Here is a 17,838-nt window from a genome sequence, read left to right as displayed (position 1 = left end):
CATTGTGCAAGCCACAAAAAATACCAAACACACCTTTATCCTGGGTGATATGAGCAATTACTCTTCTTTACTAATTACAACTTTAGTCTCACTATGATCCTCTGTCCTTCTAGGTAAGATTTATCAGGATACTCAGTCACAGAATTATCCCCACTTCTTGATGGTATTCAATCCAGAGCAAAGCCTTCCTTCGTTGAACCCTCCCCCAGATCACTTAACATGAGCCAGAATCCTATAAATTGTTTCCGACTTCTCTTACTGAGACACCTCTCTCTCGCCTTAGTGTGCTGTGTTCTTCCTTGCAATGAGCAATAAATAAGACCTGTTCAACTACAGATGTGTTTCTGTTGGTCTTTGGCTGCAGGGCATTGATAAACTCTACAAAGAGGAACGAGAAAAGGTTTTCTACTGTTGCCATTTATATAGCATTGATTTAGAATTTCTAGCAAATTTCATGAGCTAAAAAGAATAGGAGTTGAATCTAGTTGAAAAAGAAAAACAATCAGAATAGTGGGTTTTTAAAAACATTTTTAATTTTTAGATCAGCACTTAGTATTATCATGTAATAGAGGAGACTTCTGGTTTGAGGTAGTACTCTGAGCCATGTGTTAATCTCTCTCCAACCTCCAACCACAAGAAATCCCATTGACACATTGCTGTCCTCCCACTGAAAACTTAAAAGAATTTATAGAAGGTATAAAAATACTTAGGAAGGCATCCTAACATGTGCCTCACCGTATGCAGAGTAAAAGCTTGCATAACGGTTAAATAGTGTGGGGTCTCCCCTAAGACTCCAGGCGTAGCAGCTGCTGAAGGGCAGGGAGGTTGTTGAGGAGGAAATCCTACTAGTATTTCCAGGATAGAGCTGACATGACAGATTGCACTGAAGACCTTCCCCTTCATTTCTAGTTATACTTTTTAGAAGAGACAGACTGAAAAGGATTGAAAATAGGGGCCGGCCTGGTGGCACAGTGGTTAAGTGCCCACGTTCCGATTTGGCGGCCCGGAGTTCGCCGGTTTGGATCCCGGGTACGGACATGGCACCGCTTGGCATGCCATGCTGTGGCAGGTGGCCCACATATAAAGTAGATGAAGATGGGCACAGATGTTAGCTCAGGGCCAGTTTTCCTCAGCAAAAAGAGGAGGATTGGCATCAGATGTTAGGTCACGGCTGATCTTCCTCAAAAAAAAAAAAAGAGGATTGAAAATAGAGGTATAGTTGAGGATAAGCCCAGCAAATATATGAATGCTAAAGAATATAGGCAAAACTAAAACAAATAAACAACAACAACAAAAAGACAAGTGCAAACAAAAGTAAAACTCAAAAAAGCATGAGACAGATACAGTTTTTCACATAAATAAAAGGTATAGTCCCCTTAAAGAAGTAGTAATTTGTGTGACATTATATAAAGCATTAGAATTTATATAAAGCAAAAGTTGTTAGAAATTTGAAAAAATTGATTAAAACTCAAACATGGTGAGAGATTTTAAAGTATTGCTCAAGGAATTAAAGTAGTATTAATAGTAGTTATGTAACATTTATTTCGTACTTACAATTCGTGGGCACTGCTCAAAGTATTTTACATGTATTAACTAATTTAATTCTCAGAATTTCCCTATAAGTACTATTACTATTATTTTCTATTTCATTGAGGAGGAAACTGGGGCACAGAGAATTAAGGAGGTTGCCCAAGGTATTATAACTAGTAAGAAGAGGGAGCTGAGATTTTTAACCCAGGCGTTATGGCTTCAGAGCATATACTGTTGAAGACTTGTGTATTCAACCAACAGTTTTTTTTAAGTACCTACTATTTACCAGGTACTATTACAGGCTCTGGGGATATGTTATTGAACAAAAACAAAATAGGCCAAAATCCCTGCTGTAATCAAGCTTCTAGTCTAGTTGGAGAGATACTAACAGTAATAAAAATAGATTACATTTCAACAAAGAGGAAGTGAGAGAGCAAGCCATGTGAATATCTCTGGGAAGAAGTTCTAGGCAGAGAGATAACAAGTAAATAAGCCCTTAGGTAGGAGCACGCCTGACATAGTCCAGAAGTCCACTGTGGCTGGAGAGGAGTGAGCAAGGAGGAGAAAAGGAGAAATGAGGTAAAAAACATTACAGAGACCAATTAGTGCATGACTTTCTTAGGTCATTATAAAGACTTTGGGTTTTTCTTTGAGTGAAATCAGTTAAACTTGGTTTAATAGGTAATTGTCTCACTTTAGACTGCATCAAAGGATACACATTATTGATAGCAGTCTTGGAATATTAAGAAAAAGGGATTGATTCTAAAACAGGATAAATTATATCGTCTACATTCTCTAAATCAGAACCCCGAATAAACAAATATTTAGACAGAGATGGACAGACAGATAATGTAGGAGAGAGTAAACTAAAGACTCCTCTGAATACCTTTGTGTCACAGTAGTTCTAGATGCTGCTACAGACAATTCAAAAAATAATGCTAGTGAAAATATTACAGATCAAAATTTATGAAATGTCAGAATTGTCCTTAAAAATTTATAGCATTAAATGGTTTTACTTTTAGATATGAATGAAAATAAATGAACTAGGCATTTAACTCAGGAAGCTGGGAGAAACTTAAGATGGTAAATATGGAGAGATGGAAAAAGAGCCCATATAAAATGTTTCAGTATACAATTGAAATTGACTATTATAATATGGAGTAGATTAAAATAATTTAGACAGTGCTGATGTATACTACTAAAAATCATGGTCTTAATGAAATGTATAATTTTCAAGAAAAATAAAAAATATTAAAATAGATTAAAGCAGTTGTAGAATAATTCAAATAGACTAATAACTATAGCTGTTAATTTAATGTGATTCCAATAAAAAAATCTCAAGAGTATTTTTTAACAGTGTGCAGAGAAATGTGACCAACTGACTTTTTAAAGTTCATTGGTAGAGTGAATGATTCAGAGGTATAATAATACGAGGTCATTTAGCCAATAAGTTATTAAAGTGTATTCTAAGACTACTGTAAAAAAAAGAGTACAATGAAAATTTAAAAACCACTGAAAGGTGGTTAAGAGTTTATCCTGTGGTAAAGGTGGTCATGCAGATCAGTTGTGAAAGGGAAGATTAAGTAAATGGTGGTGTGATAGCGAGGAAACCATTTGCAGGAAATTTAGCTTTCTGTTTTATCTCTTACTGTAAGAGTCCAGATCAACTAGATAATGATTTAAATAAAAATAGAACTCTGGAAATTAAGAAAGAAGCCTATATATAAGAATGCACCATAAGCAAAATTTTAAACCCAATTTGGGAAAAGTCTAGTAAATATGATAGGTAAATAGCTTAATTGCTTCAAAATAAAAAAAACTTTATATCAATTTCATCTTTTTGATGAAAGCTCCAAATGGGGTAAAATAAAATGGATGAAGAACACTTTTAAAAAGGTGAAAATTCAAATGACCAGATCACATATGAAATAATACTCAACTTCCCAAATAATAAAAGCAAAACATGAAGTAATGTGAGCTACCAAAAAAATCACCTAGTAGATATAGCTAAAGATGTTTCAAAATGGGAAAGACTCTTACTTATTGTATGCGTGTGCATTTGATTGTACCTTTTGAGGGCAGGGTGAGGGAGTGGGTAGGAGGGAAAAGGAGGAGAGAGAGAAAGTTGATAGTCTTCCAGAAAGATACTTGGCAATATATATGTATGACAAATGCTAAAAATGTGTGATTTTGTCGTTATACACATAGGGATTTATTACAAGAATTGATTCAAAGTACTATGTGAAGATTATATGCCAGTATTATTTATATAAGCAAAACTTCTGGAAAAATAAATATGCCCAATCATAATAGAATAACTACAGAAACTGTGGTACGGCTATAGGTTGTATTATTTTACTATCCCTAAAAATAATGTTTAAAGTTGAAATTGAATTGAAAAAAATGGTAACAATATAATCTAAGTGAAGCCAGAAACAATTATTTTATATCTCTGCATTTTTATAATTGTTGATTTTGCTTTAGAATTTTTGTATAACCTTAGTACAATTAGCAATATACCAATATAATATTATTATGTGAGATAACTTGTTTAAATTTCAGCAGTTTTGCCACTAATGTTCTTTTATAGCAAAAGAAAAAAATTTCGTTGTCTGGTACTAAGGTATAATCACTTGTTGCATTTAGTTGTCATGTTTCTTTAATGTCCTCTAAATTGTTATAGGTCCTCAGTCTTGCATTTTTGAAGAGTATAAACTATTTATTTTGTAGAATGTCCCTCAGTTTGAGTTTGATGTTTCCTCGGACTAGATTCAGATTATCCATTTTTTTTCAAGAATACTACAGATGTGATACTGTGTCCTTCTTTGTTAGTCATTTCTGGACACATGCTATCTGCAATATCATATTGGTGATGTTAACTCTGATCACTTAAGGTGATGCCTGCCAGATTTCTCCACTGTAAAGTTACCATTTTCTTTCTTTTGAACATTTGTCGGTAAATCTTACTTGAAATAATTATTAATATGGTTGTTGCGCAAATGATTCTTATTTTTTTTTGAGGAAGATTAGCCCTGAGCTAACATCCACCCCCGGTCTTCCTCTTTTTGCTGAGGAAGATTGGCCCTGAGCTAATATCTGTGCACATCTTCCTCTGTTTTATATGTGGCATGCCTACCACAGCACAGCTTGATAAGTGGCGTGTAGCTCCGTGCCCAGTATCCAAACCAGGGAACCCTGGGCGACCGAACCATAGTGTGCCATCTTACTGCTATGCCACTGGGCTGGCCCCCCAAATGATAATTTTTTAATTCCTTATTTCTTCCACATTTATTAGTTAGCATTTCTACTGTAAGGAAGACCTTTCCCTCCTCTTTGTTTGTTTATATCATTAGGGAATCATGGATTCTTAATTTATTCTGTTAGTCATTTTGAAAGTCAAATTGTCCCATATTTGACTATTCGGAACTCCTTCAAGCTGATTTCTATGTGTTCTTTTGATATGTTCTATCATTCTTTAAGTACTTTCTTACATTCTTAGACAAGATATTCCAGCATCACCTTATACTTATCTTGCCTCAGTCCTGGAATCAGCCATGTATCCAAGAAGCCCTGTTTTCTTTTAATGGAGAATAGTATTTAAAAACCAAGATTTGGGTTTTAAGTGTGTGCTCATTGTTCCTAGAGTGTCATTGCCTGTAGCCCTATTCAGTGGATAGAGCTAGGAAACATACGTATAATATGCATATTTAAGATGCCTTAATTACATATTAATCACCTTAAGTGTTTGATTAATGAAAAGACTCACAGGAATCAAACAATTTACACTTCTGGAACAGCTTGATCACATTCAATGGATACAATACAGGCAAGCTGAAGAAGGATGCTTATTGAAAGGGGTATGGACAGTTCAAGAAACAGTCTTCTTTGTCCTTCTACCACCAGGTCACAGAGGAATTGCTTTGTCTCCAGGTTTAGAACCACTACTGGCTTGCATCTCAAACACCTCAGTAATAGGAAATCTAGAGTTGACTTGTGGTCAGGATCTCTTATTTTAAGCTAGTCACATAGGCATTGCATTCCACTTATGTGACAAGCCTTTACAGCCTCCACAATAACCAGGTACAGTTTATAAATTCAACTATTATTACTAAACATTGCTGACAGACTGATAGGTTCTGCTTCAAAACAACTCGCTGACCTGTGGTTACACAATATCATTTACCTTTAGTTAATACATTCCATAGTGTAGGCAAGAGTCAATAGCTCTGGAGATAACCATGTGGGCAATCCGGACTAGCTGAGATTAGTCCATGCTGTTCAGTGTATCATACATAATATTTATATAATCACATATATTTATAACATGTCTATATATATTTCTGTATCTTCATAAAAGCTGTGAGTTCATACTGATGATCTCCAATTAAAGATCACCATCACAGGATTCATTCCAGCTTTTTTTTTCTTTTTTTCCTTTTTCTCCCCAAAGCCCCCTGGTACATAGTTGTATATTTTTAGTTGTGGGTCCTTCTAGTTGTGGCATGTGGGACGCTGCCTCAGCATGGCTTGATGAATGGTGCCATGTCTGCGCCCAGGATCCGAACCGGTGAAACCCTGGGCTGCCGCAGCGGAGTGCGCAAACGTAACCACTCTGACACGGGGCTGGCCCCTCATTCTAACTTTTCACCTTTCCATATTTGTTGTTTTCTTTTCTGACAGAAACTTAGCTTTTTTTTTTTTTTTTTTGAGGAAGATTAGCCCTGAACTAATATCTGCTGCCAATCCTTCTCTTTTTGCTGAGGAAGACTGGCCCTGAGCTAACATCTGTGCCAGTCTTCCTGTACTTGATATGTGGGATGCCTGCCACAGCATGGCCTGCCAAGCAATGCCATGTCCGCACCCAGGATCCGAACCCAAGAACCCTGGGGTGCCGAAGCGGAATGTGCGCACTTAACTGCTGTGCCACTGGGCTGGCCCACTAGCTTTCTTTATTAAAATGCATTTTATTTATCATCATAGTCTTAGAATATATATATGTAAAGTGGTATGGGAATTGCTAACAAAACAAATCTAACTGGAGGTGAATATTTATTTAAATTCTTTTTGTATTTAGCCTGAGAGACTATGTAGTGAAAATGTGTTAAGAGGTTACTTGGATTTAATTGATAATTTTCCTTTAGTATTAATTATGATATTTCTTTGAAATATAGTTAAGTTCATTTGCTTCTGTTTGTGTTCCACCCATCCGCATCCATATACATCGTTTTTTTGAATATAAAAATATTAACCTATTCTAAAGTTATACAAAAGTCATATTCAATAAATACCACCCATCCAGCCCTTTAACCAATTCCCGTACCCCCATCTTTTTCCACCACATTCCTACTTACTCCTGTAGATAACCAGTTTCATTAGTTTAGGTTTACAGATATACATGCATCTTCACTTATTTTTCCTTTTTTATATAAAGGGTAGCTTTTTAGTGATTCTCTTCTGCAATTTGCTTTTTTTGTTTGTTTGTTTAACAATTTATTGTGAAAACAAATCCATAGAGAAGTTATAGAAATCCTCCTCATTATTTTTTACAGTTGCCTAGGCGTCCTTTATGTGGTTGTGCTATAATTTATTTAATCAGTTTGTTACATAAAGGCAGTTAGATAGTTTCTGTTATTTTGAAATTACAAACAGTGCTGCAGTGATTAATTTAGGCATATATATTTTCATATTATTGGAGGTGTATTTTCAGTATAAATTCCTGGCAGTGGTATTGCTGAGTTAAAGGTATAGATGGATGGATAGATGGATGGATGGATGGACAGACAGACAGACATTGATATTCCCAAATCCTCTCCTTTTCCCAAGTGTTGTACCAATTGGTGTTTTCACCAGTATATGAATGTGCTTGTTTTCCTAGAGCCTTTCTCTTAGTCTCTCTAATAGAATGAGTTGCACTTAAAAATTTTTGTCAATCTGTTAGGTGAGAAAAGAATCTCAGAATGGTTTTGTGTTTCTGTAATTATGAGTGAGATTCAACATCTTTTCAAATGATTACTGGTGTATTAATATACTTATTAGTGAATTATATCTGCATATTTCTGGCTTTTTTTTATATGAGGTTTTTGATCTGTGTTGTTCAATTTTTAAGGTGTTTCTGTATATTAGGAATATTAGGCCTTTATTGGTCATCTCTGTTGCCTGTATCTTTTTCGAGTTTGGGTTTTTTTAATTATTCAAAAGTTTTTTATTTTTACTTAGTTAAAGTTTTACTACATCTGGGTTTTGAGTCTCAGTTCAAATGTCTGCTTATAAGTAGGATGTAGGGAAATTTACCATGCTTTCTTAAAATACTTGTATTTCATCTTTTACATTTGCATTCCTATTCTTTTTGGAGTTTATTGTTGTGTATGTTTTCAAGTGTGGATCTAATTTTACCTTCATCCAAATGGCTAGTCCCTCCTTAAAAAGTCTATCTTTGATTGAGTGCCTTGATGTAGGCTTTTCATATCAAAAATTCTGTATATATATGAATTTATTTCTGGATTTTCTCTTCTATCTGCTGGTGTATTTGTCTCTTCGTGTATCATCACTATCACTTCTTTTTATTTATAGAGGCTTTGTGGTATGTTTTAATGTTTGATAAGGCTCATTCCCCAAGCCCCCAATTTTTCTTTTTCAGGGTTTTGCAGAACATCCCTTCCTGTCTACTTTTTTCACATGAGCTTTAGTATCAACTTATCTAGCTCCATAAAAAAGCTTCCTGGTGTTTTTATTGGGACTGCCTTTAACTTAAAAAGTACTTTAGGGGGAATTGATATATTTATGATACTGACTGAGTTTAGGTTTTGCTCATTTCTTCATAAGTTTATTCCTAGGTATCTTTTAGAGTTGTAAAAATTAATAAAAACTTTAAGACAGTTGTTGAGTCACATGCAGTTATGAGAAATAATACAGAGAGATCCCATGTACCTTTTACCCGCTTACCCCAGTGGCAACATATTAACAATATTGAGCTTTCCAGGCTGTGAATATGGTATATCTTTCCATTTATTTTGCTCTTGTAAAAATTTCTCCTGGCAGCGTTTATAGTTTTTAATATAAAGGTCTTGCATGCCTTTTGGTAAATTAATTTCTAATTCTTTTTTGATGCTATTATTGATACAGTTTTTGTTTTCTACTTTGTCTGTTGCAAATATGTAAACAATTGATTTTTGTATATTAACCTTGTTTCTTGTCAGCTTGCTGAGTTTACTTATTCATTCTAGTAGTTTTGTAGATTTCTCAGGAATTTCTATGCAAAAATCATGTGATCTGCAAATAAACATTTTTACCTATTTTTTTTCTAATTTCTATATATCCTCTTCTCCTTTCTCCCTTTTCTCCTCTTTTTCCCCATGCTCCCCCTTCCTCCTCCCTCCTTTCTCCCCTTCCCTTCCCCTTTCCTCCTTACTCTTCAACTAATACAATATCAGCTCTACATTTTGGTGGATGCCCTTTATCAGGTTGAGGACATTTCCTTCTAATCCTAATTTGTTGAGAATTTTTCACATGAACGGATGTTGAATTTTGTCAGATGTTTTTTCTACATCTTTTGAAGTTATTATATAGTTACTCTCCTTTACTCTGCCCATTTGGTGAATTGCATTAATTTTCTAATAAGAAAGCAACCTTCCATTCTTGGACTAATCTCCATTTGGTCATGATGAGTTGTTCTTTTTATGTGTTGTTAGATTTTATTAACTAATATTTTCTTGTGGGTATTTGTGTTCATGAATGCTCTTATTCCCCACCCCCATTCCCCTAAAGTCTTTGTTTGGTTTGGGTATTAGGGTTATGCTGGTCTCATAAGCAAGTTGGGGAATGTTTTCTGTTTCCTAAAAGAGTTTCTGTAAGGTCGATGTTATTTATTCCTTGAAGGATTCCCAAGTAAAACTATATGGGTCTGGATTTTTCTTTGTGGGAAAGCATTATAGAAGGAATTTGTTTTCTGTATTAGGCAGATATTGACATTCTCAATTTCAACTGTTGGCAAATTTGTTAAGTTTTCTTTTTCAAGGAAGTTGTCCATCATCTTGGTTATAGAAATTTTGTTCATATTTTCTGTTTAATGTCTCTAGGATCTGTTAGTGATATCTCTTCTTCCATTCCTGATATTGATTTATTTTTCTTTTTTCTTCAGCATTCTAAGGGTTTATCAGTTCCTTTCTCTTTTTAATAAATTTTCTTTGAAAGTTTTTTTGTTTTACATTTTGTTTTCCCTTTATTATTTCATTTTACTTAGACTTAGCATATATTGTGCTCTCTTTAGCTAGAACCTTAGGTTGTTTATTTCAGATCTTTTCTAATATAAGCACTTAAAGCTATAATGTTCCCTTCTAAGCACTGCTTTAGTTGCAGCCCATGAATTTTGGAGGTTTTCTTTTCATCCTCCTTGAATTAGAAATATTATCTAATTTTTCACATTTATTTGTTCTTTGACTCATGGATTCTTTATAAATGTGTTTTAAGATATCCAAATGTTTGGGTTTATCCTGGATATCTTAGTGATTTCCAATTAAATTGAGCTGTGGTCAGAAAACACACATTTTAATCTTGTTAAATTTATTGAAATTCGTTTAAATTGCTATGGTTTGTGTTTGTGAACATACTGTGTACATTGAAAAATAATGTTTAATTTTCAGTTGTTTGGTTTATTGTTACATACATATGTATGAATTAGGTCAGAGGGATAGGTAGTTTGTTCATCATCTGTTTACTGTAGTACTATTAATTTCTGACAGGACATTAAAATTTATAATCACTGAAGTGTCTTTTTCTTTAATTTTATTACTTTTACTTCATGCATTTTAAAGCTCTGTTTTTAAAGTTAGACACATTTATAATTGTTTTTTGTTGTTGATAAGAGAAACTTTTATCAAATTACCCTCTTTATCTTTGAAAATACTCTTTGTGTTAAAGTCTCTTCTATCTGGTATTAATATAGCCACTCTAGCTTTCTTATTTTATTTGCACAGTATATCTTTTTCCCATCTTAACGTTTATTTTAATTGTGGTTTACACTTAAAGTGTATTTCATTATATATGATTTTTTTTAATCCTTCTGATAATCTCTGCCTTTTAATTGTAATGTTTAATCCATGGACATTTAGTGTACTTATTGATATATTTGTACTTGTCTCTTATTTTATTATTTGTTTTCTTTCTGTCCCTTTTGTTTCTTTGTTCTCATGATCTCCTTATTTGCCTTCTTTTGTATTATTTGAATATGTTTTATAATTAAAATTTAATTTTACCTATTGACTTTTTAGCTATACTTCTTTGCATTATTTTTCAAACTTTTCTCTTGGTTACAATTTATGTCCTTAACTTGTCCCAGCCTACTTACAGTTCATTTGCATCTCTTCACGTAAAGTGTAGAATCCCTGAGGCTTGTACGTCCAATTACTTCCCACCCCTCGTATCCTTTATGCTCCAGTTTTTATATGTATTATATCTATGTAAAATGTAAATCCTAGAAGATAAGATATTTACTTTAATCAGTCATATGTGTTTTAAAGAAATTAAGATAAAAAAATAGTTCTTTTTATTTATCCGAATACTTGCCATTTCCCCTTCTATTATTTCTTCCTGAAGATTCATAGTTTCCTCTGGCGTCCTATGAGGGAAGCAGCTAATTTAGCTTGTGAATTAAGCAATCACACAAGTACTCTTTCTTACATTCTACTTTGGTACGTAAGTAAAGTGCTTTATGCATACTTTCCATTTCATAACAGAATAGTAAAAAGGTGTATACATAAGGGTCAAGATTTAATAAAACTTATTTTAATGGCTTTATTAAGAGTATCTTTAATCATGAGAAATAGAAAATTTGAGGAGACTGATTACTAGTTAGGAGATTGAATCAGTAACCAAGTATCGCCCAAAAAACATAAGTTCAGGACCAGACAGCTTCACTGGTGAATTCTACCAGATATTTAAAGAACAGTTAGTATGAATCCTTCTCGAATCAAGAGTACCAACTCTTCCAAAAAATAAAAGATGAGGGAGCATTGTTCTAAATTCATTTTATGAGGCCAGTGTTACCCCGATAGCAAGACCAGACAAGGACACCAGAAGAAAAAAATTAATAGGCCAATATCTGATGAATGTGGATGCAAAAATCCTCAACAAAATATTAGCAAGCTGAATTCAACAGTGCATTAAAAGGATCATACCTGATAATCAAGTGGCATTTATTCCAGGGAAGCAAGGATGGTTCAGCATTCACAAATCCATCAATATGATATATACCACATTAACACAATGAAGGATAAGAATCATATGATCATCTCAGTAGATGTAGAAAAAGTGTTTGACAAAATTCAACATCCACTTACGATAAAAATTTTCAGTGAAGTGGTTATAGAGGGAACATACCTCAATATAATAAAGGCCATATGTGCCAGGCCCACAGCTAACATTATACTCAACAATGAAAAGCTGAAAGCTTTTCCTCTAAGATAAGAAAAAAGACAAGGATGCCTGCTCTCTCCACTTTTATTCAACATAATATTGGAAGTCCTAGCCGGAGCAGTTAGGCAAGAAAGAAATAAAGGGCATCCAAATTGGAAAGAAAGACGTAAAACACTCACTATTTGCAGATGACATGATAATACATATAGAATACTCTAATGACTCCACCAGAAAATTGTTAGAACTAATAAATAAATTGAGGAAATTTGCAGGATACAAAATATAGAAAAATCTGTTGCATTTCTATAGCAGTAATAAGTATCAGAGAAATTAAGAAAATCTCATTTACAGTTGCATCAAAAAGAACAAAATAACTAGGGATAAATTTAATCAAGGAGGTGAAAGATATACACTGAAAACTATGACATTGTTGAAAGAAATTGAAGATGACAGACAAATGGAAAGATATTCTGTGGTCATGAATTGGAAGAATTAATATTGTTAAAATGTTCATACTACTAAAAGCAATCCTACCAGAATTCCAGTGGTATTTCTCACAGAAATAGAACAATCCTAAAATTTGTATGGACCACAAAAGAGCCCAAATAGTCAAAGCAATCTTGAGAAAGAAGAACAAAGCTAGAGGCATCATGCTCCCTGATTTCAAACTATATTACGAAGTGCTGGTAATCAAGACAGCATGGTATTAGCATAAAAACAGACACACAGATCAATGGAACAGAATAGATAGCCCAGATTTAAACCCACACACATATACCGTCAATTAAAAAGGAGCCAAGAATATACAACAGAGAAAGGATAGTCTATTCAGTAAGTAGTGTTGGGAAAACTGGACAGCCACATGCAAAAGAATGAAAATAGACCCACTATCTTACATCGTACACAGAAACTAACTCAAAATGGATTAAAGAACTTAAGACCTGAAAGCTTGCACATGCCACAACTAGAAGGACCTGCAACTAAGATATACAACTATGTACGGGGGGGTTTGGGGAGATAAAGCAGGAGAAAAAAAAAAAAAAAGACCTGAAACCTTAAAACTCCTAGAAGAAAACAGAGGTGGTAAACTTCTCACCTGTCTTGGTGATGATTTTTTGAATTTGACACTAAAAGCAAAGGGTGTTTGACACTAAAAGCAAAAATAAACAAGTGGGGCTGCATCAAACTAAAAAGCTTCTGCAAAGCAAAGGACCATCAACAAAATGAAAAGGCAGCCTATTAAATGGGAGAAAATTTTTGCAAATCATGTATGTGATAAGGGGTTGATATCCAAAATACATGATAAACTCATGTAACTTAATAGCAAAAAAAAAAAAAAATCAGTTCAGGGGCTGGGCTGGTGGTGCAGTGGTTAAGTTCATGTGCTCCGCTTCAGCATCCCGGGGTTTGCCAGTTTGCATCCTGGGTGCGAACTGGTGCACCGCTTATCAAGCCATGCTGTGACAGACGTGCCACATATAAAATAGAGGAAGGTGGGCAGAGATGTTAGCTCGGGGCCACTTTTCCTCAGCAAAAAGAGGAGGATTGGTGGCGGATCTTAGCTCAGGGCTAATATTACTTCCTTAAAAGATAAAAAGTAACCAGTGCAATTAAAAAATGGGCAAAGGCTCTGAATAGACATATTTCCAAAGAAGACATACAAGCGGCCTACAGTTACATGAAAAGAAACTCAACATTACTAATCATCAGGGAAATGCAAATCAAAACCAAAATGAGATATCACCTCATACCTGTCAGAATGGCTATTAACAAAAAGACAGGAGATAAGTGTTGGTGAGGATGTGGAGAAAAGAGAACCCTTGTGCACTGTTGGTGCGAATGTAAATTGGTATGGCCACTATGGAAAACGGTATGTAGGTTCCTCAAAAAATTTAAAATAGAACTGTATGATCCAGCAATTCTACTTCTGGTTATTTGTCCAAAGTGAACAAAAACATTTAACTCAAAAAGATAATACGCACCCCATGTTCATTGCTTCATTATTTACAATAGCCAAGACAGAGGAACAACCTAAGCGTCCACCAATGGATGAATGGATAAAGAAAATGTGAGCTACACACACACATACACAGGAATATTGCTCAGCAGTAAAAAAAAGAAATAAATCTTGGCGTTTGTGGCAACATGGATGGACCATGAGGTCATGAAGCTAAATGAAATAAGTTGGACAGAGAGAGACACATGATCTCACTTATGTGGAATTAAAGAAAAATGAAAAACCAACTCATAGATACAGATTGGTGGTTGCCAGAGGTATGGTGAAGTGGGCAAAATGGATGAAGGCATCAAAATATAAAAACTTTCATTCATAAAATAAATGTCATGGGAATGTAATATACAGCATAGTGCCTATAGTTAATAATACTTTATTGCACATATGAAAGTTACCAAGAGAGGAGATCTTAAAAGTCTCATCACAAGAAAAAAAATTCTAACTGTGTGGTGACAGATGTTAACCTCATTTAGCAATATATACAAATGTTGAACCATTATGTTGTACACCTAAAACTAAAGTTATATGTCAATCATACCTTCAGTTTAAAAAAAAGTTAAAAAAAAGAGTATCCTTGAGGGAAACTGACTTTTATAAAATGTATGTATGTATTTTTTTATTGTTATTATGAGTGAAGAATATAGTGTTTACCAGTGTTGCTGGTGCCATTGCCTTGATTTGTGATGAGGCTAGCAGTTTTATACTGACATTTGCTTTTGTATCACAAGTACGTACATAAACACATTGAAAATAGCGTATAATGTCTTACTATATTTATGAACAAAGGTTTGACCTCACAGATATCCTGAGGGAGCCCTCAGAGACCCCCAAGGGCCTAAAGACCACACTTGGGGGACTGTGCTTTGAGAACCACTGTTCTAAATTATGTAGCTTTCTCTTTTTAAGCCATTCTTTAAATCTGTTTGTTTGAAAATATGCGTGTTTAACAGTTAATTTGTTTTATTATTTTCCACTTGGTCCTTGATCTTATAAAGATTACTTACTGTGTAAATAATAATTAAGTTTTAATTCTTCATTGTTTCACTTACAAAATTAGTTTGAGTAGAAGAGGTGTTTATATGTTGAAAAATTAGCAAATTTTGGTTAACCATTCAGAACACATTCAGCTTCGTTTACAGTAGGGCTCTCTTCTTAGTGGAATTCATGGGGAACTTTGCTATGGTAATACTTATTTCTTTCATTGTACAAACATTGATTTCATTCATCTTCTGAAGATCTCATTGGTTTTGTATTCTTGCCCCTTAGTTTATATGAAGTATGTGAAGTGGAATATTCACTTTTGAGTGCTTCTTTTCTATTTTCACTTTAATTCTGTTTATTGGGAATCGGATTTTTGTTAAATTTATAAAGATTTTTCATAATTTCCAGGCTGACACTAAATGATCTTTCTGGATAATCATCAAGTCTAATTTGCTCTATTGTAGTATGCCTATTAACTTTTTAGCATTATGTGAGAAGTGTTTTACTTTCTCATTGAGCAAATAAGGTATTTATGTGCTTTTGTTTTTGCTGTGGTGAAATTTATCTTTGAGTTTGGTAAGTGCAGCCATTTTTCTTTAGAGCTTATATAGATAAACACAAGGGATGAGCATTTCCTTTTGATTTCTAACTATATTTATATCCTACTTACGGGTTATAGAGCTCATCCTGAGCTTATGTTCAATCTGCTGATTGACCTTGTGTATTATCTGCAACGAGTTTGTATTCTCAAAACATTTATCCCCTCACGGTTAGCATATTTCTCTTCATTGTATTAATGTTGTTTGCGAACTTAATAAACATATATGACGGTGAGGCAAGTGATGCGTGTTTACCAACAATTATGAGACAGCCTAGTTTTGGATGAATTAAAAAGGAATTGCAGTGAATAAATAAATCCAAGAAAAGCTAAGAATAAATATTAGCAAAATAGTTGTGAAGGTGTGTTTGCTGTAAAAACTGGAAGCCAAATCAAATGATGTTTTTGACTACTTCTCATTTGTTTTATGTCATATTCCTGATTTTTATTGTAATCATTCTCATGTTTGACACTATTATGTTTTTTCTGTTTTTCCATTGAGCAGATCACTTTTTAAAAAATCTAGACTCTTCTGCTTAGAATTTATAAAAAATATGTTGGTACATAAAAAGAAACATATTTATGAATATGTAAATTAGAAGCATAATTATAAATTATATATAATGAAAGAAACTTTATGAACCCAGCTCCTATGTTATTTACTAGAACATTAACTGTACTATTCAAGTTACCCACGTGCTCCTAACAAATTCCATCAGCCTGCCTCGTGTCCAGAGGTAATCACTTTTCTAATATTTGTGTTTATCACTGTGTTGACTTTTTAAAATAGTTTTACTGTACATATATGTACCCCTATGTTATTTGGTTTGGCTATATTTGGACTTGATAAAAATGGTATCATAGAACATAGCTTTCTGAGACTTGTTTTTTCAAAGATTCATTCCTGATATCTATGGCTGTAGTTGATTTGTCTTCACTAATTTGTAAAATATTTCATTTTGTTGGTATGCCTCAATTTATCAATTGTCCAATCTATGTCCATTTGATGTATTTCTAGGGTTTCTGTTTTTACTGTTAAGGGCATCTTTGTACATGTATCCTGATGCACAGGTGCAAGAGTTTCCCTAGATTTTGTACCTGGGAGAGGAAGTGAGGGTCATTTGGTATACACATCAATGTTTTTTGTGTTTGGAGATAAAAATCTCAGTTCTAGTACTTCTTTTGTAGGTATTTGTGCCCAAATAAGTATTGTCCACTTTCTCTTTCCCCTCCTTTGCACCATTATATTTTGTTTAACATCACCTTTCTGAGTCCGGTTTCCTGTATGGTTGTTTGTCTGTTATGTCTTCGGGCATAGTCTTACTTTCTGGTGATCCAAGCACTGCTTTAAAATATTATTCTTACCTACCATCTGGTTTTATTTATCTTCTCAGGAGTTCACTTTAGAGTGTTTCATTCATAGTAGTACTTTAATATTTCTTAGTACATTTGCAATTGTGGTATAGTTATTGGTGAATTGGTGTCGTCTCAGGGTCTCATTGTATGTCTTATCTCTGTTTCTGTTTCTCTGCCTAAAGCACAATAGGTAACCATTTGAGGGAGAACTGTCTTATCCTTTCAGTTAACATGGTATAGGTAAAATTATGTATTTAGGATCATAAACTTGTTTTTTATGGGATTTATATGCCAATATATTTCAGGTTTGTTGTCTTAGTCTATAAATATCTGGTTTAATTATTCTGATCTTCTAATGTATATATCAAACTATTTAACCTATATAAAACTGCCCCTTATTTTAATAACTTAAGTACATATTCTGTACAATCAAGCACTATTCCTGTTATACAAACGGTACAAGGCTGCTATATAGGGATGATGAAAAAGCAATTAGTTTTCTTTTGATAAGTGTTTTCTAACAATTCTGCATATTAAAATTCTCTAAATTTTAGGATGACAGTAATAATGCATTCTATCTTCACTTAATTTGGAGAGTTGAAAGAGACTGTTCATTTCATTCTTGCAAAATTGGCCTTTAGAGCCTATTTTTCACTTTAAAATAAAAATTGGAAAATATGATCTAAGAACTTTGGGTTTTTACCATTTGCAATTATTTTAATATGAAGAACTTTTGAAATTAAATATGCAAGCATTTGGATATTCTGTGCAGAAAAAGAGTATGGTTTATTCTGAGTTATAAGTGTCTTTTCTTGTTATCACCTTAGACAAAGAAACAGCCTTGGTATAACAGCACATTAGCATCAAGACGAAAACGACTCACTGCTCATTTTGAAGACTTAGAGCAATGTTACTTTTCTACAAGGATGTCTCGTATCTCAGGTGCGTA

The 17,838-nt window shown here is 33.8% G+C and overlaps 1 protein-coding gene across 3 annotated transcripts in view; it reads left to right on the top strand.

Moving 5' to 3' along the window:
* The window catches only part of COP1 (COP1 E3 ubiquitin ligase), a 238,708-nt gene that overhangs the window by 88,349 nt on the left and 132,521 nt on the right, over nt 1-17,838 (top strand). For all 3 annotated transcript variants that reach the window (XM_046682582.1, XM_046682583.1, XM_046682581.1), the window contains one exon: nt 17,717-17,831. In XM_046682582.1, the coding sequence (XP_046538538.1) occupies nt 17,717-17,831 (115 nt within the window). The remainder of the gene's footprint in view (nt 1-17,716; nt 17,832-17,838) is intronic.

Source organism: Equus quagga, chromosome 13 (genome assembly GCF_021613505.1).
Source record: "Equus quagga isolate Etosha38 chromosome 13, UCLA_HA_Equagga_1.0, whole genome shotgun sequence".
Lineage (NCBI taxonomy): Eukaryota > Metazoa > Chordata > Mammalia > Perissodactyla > Equidae > Equus > Equus quagga.
Note: the sequence above shows the minus strand (reverse complement) of the source record. Positions and strands in the feature narration are given on the sequence as shown.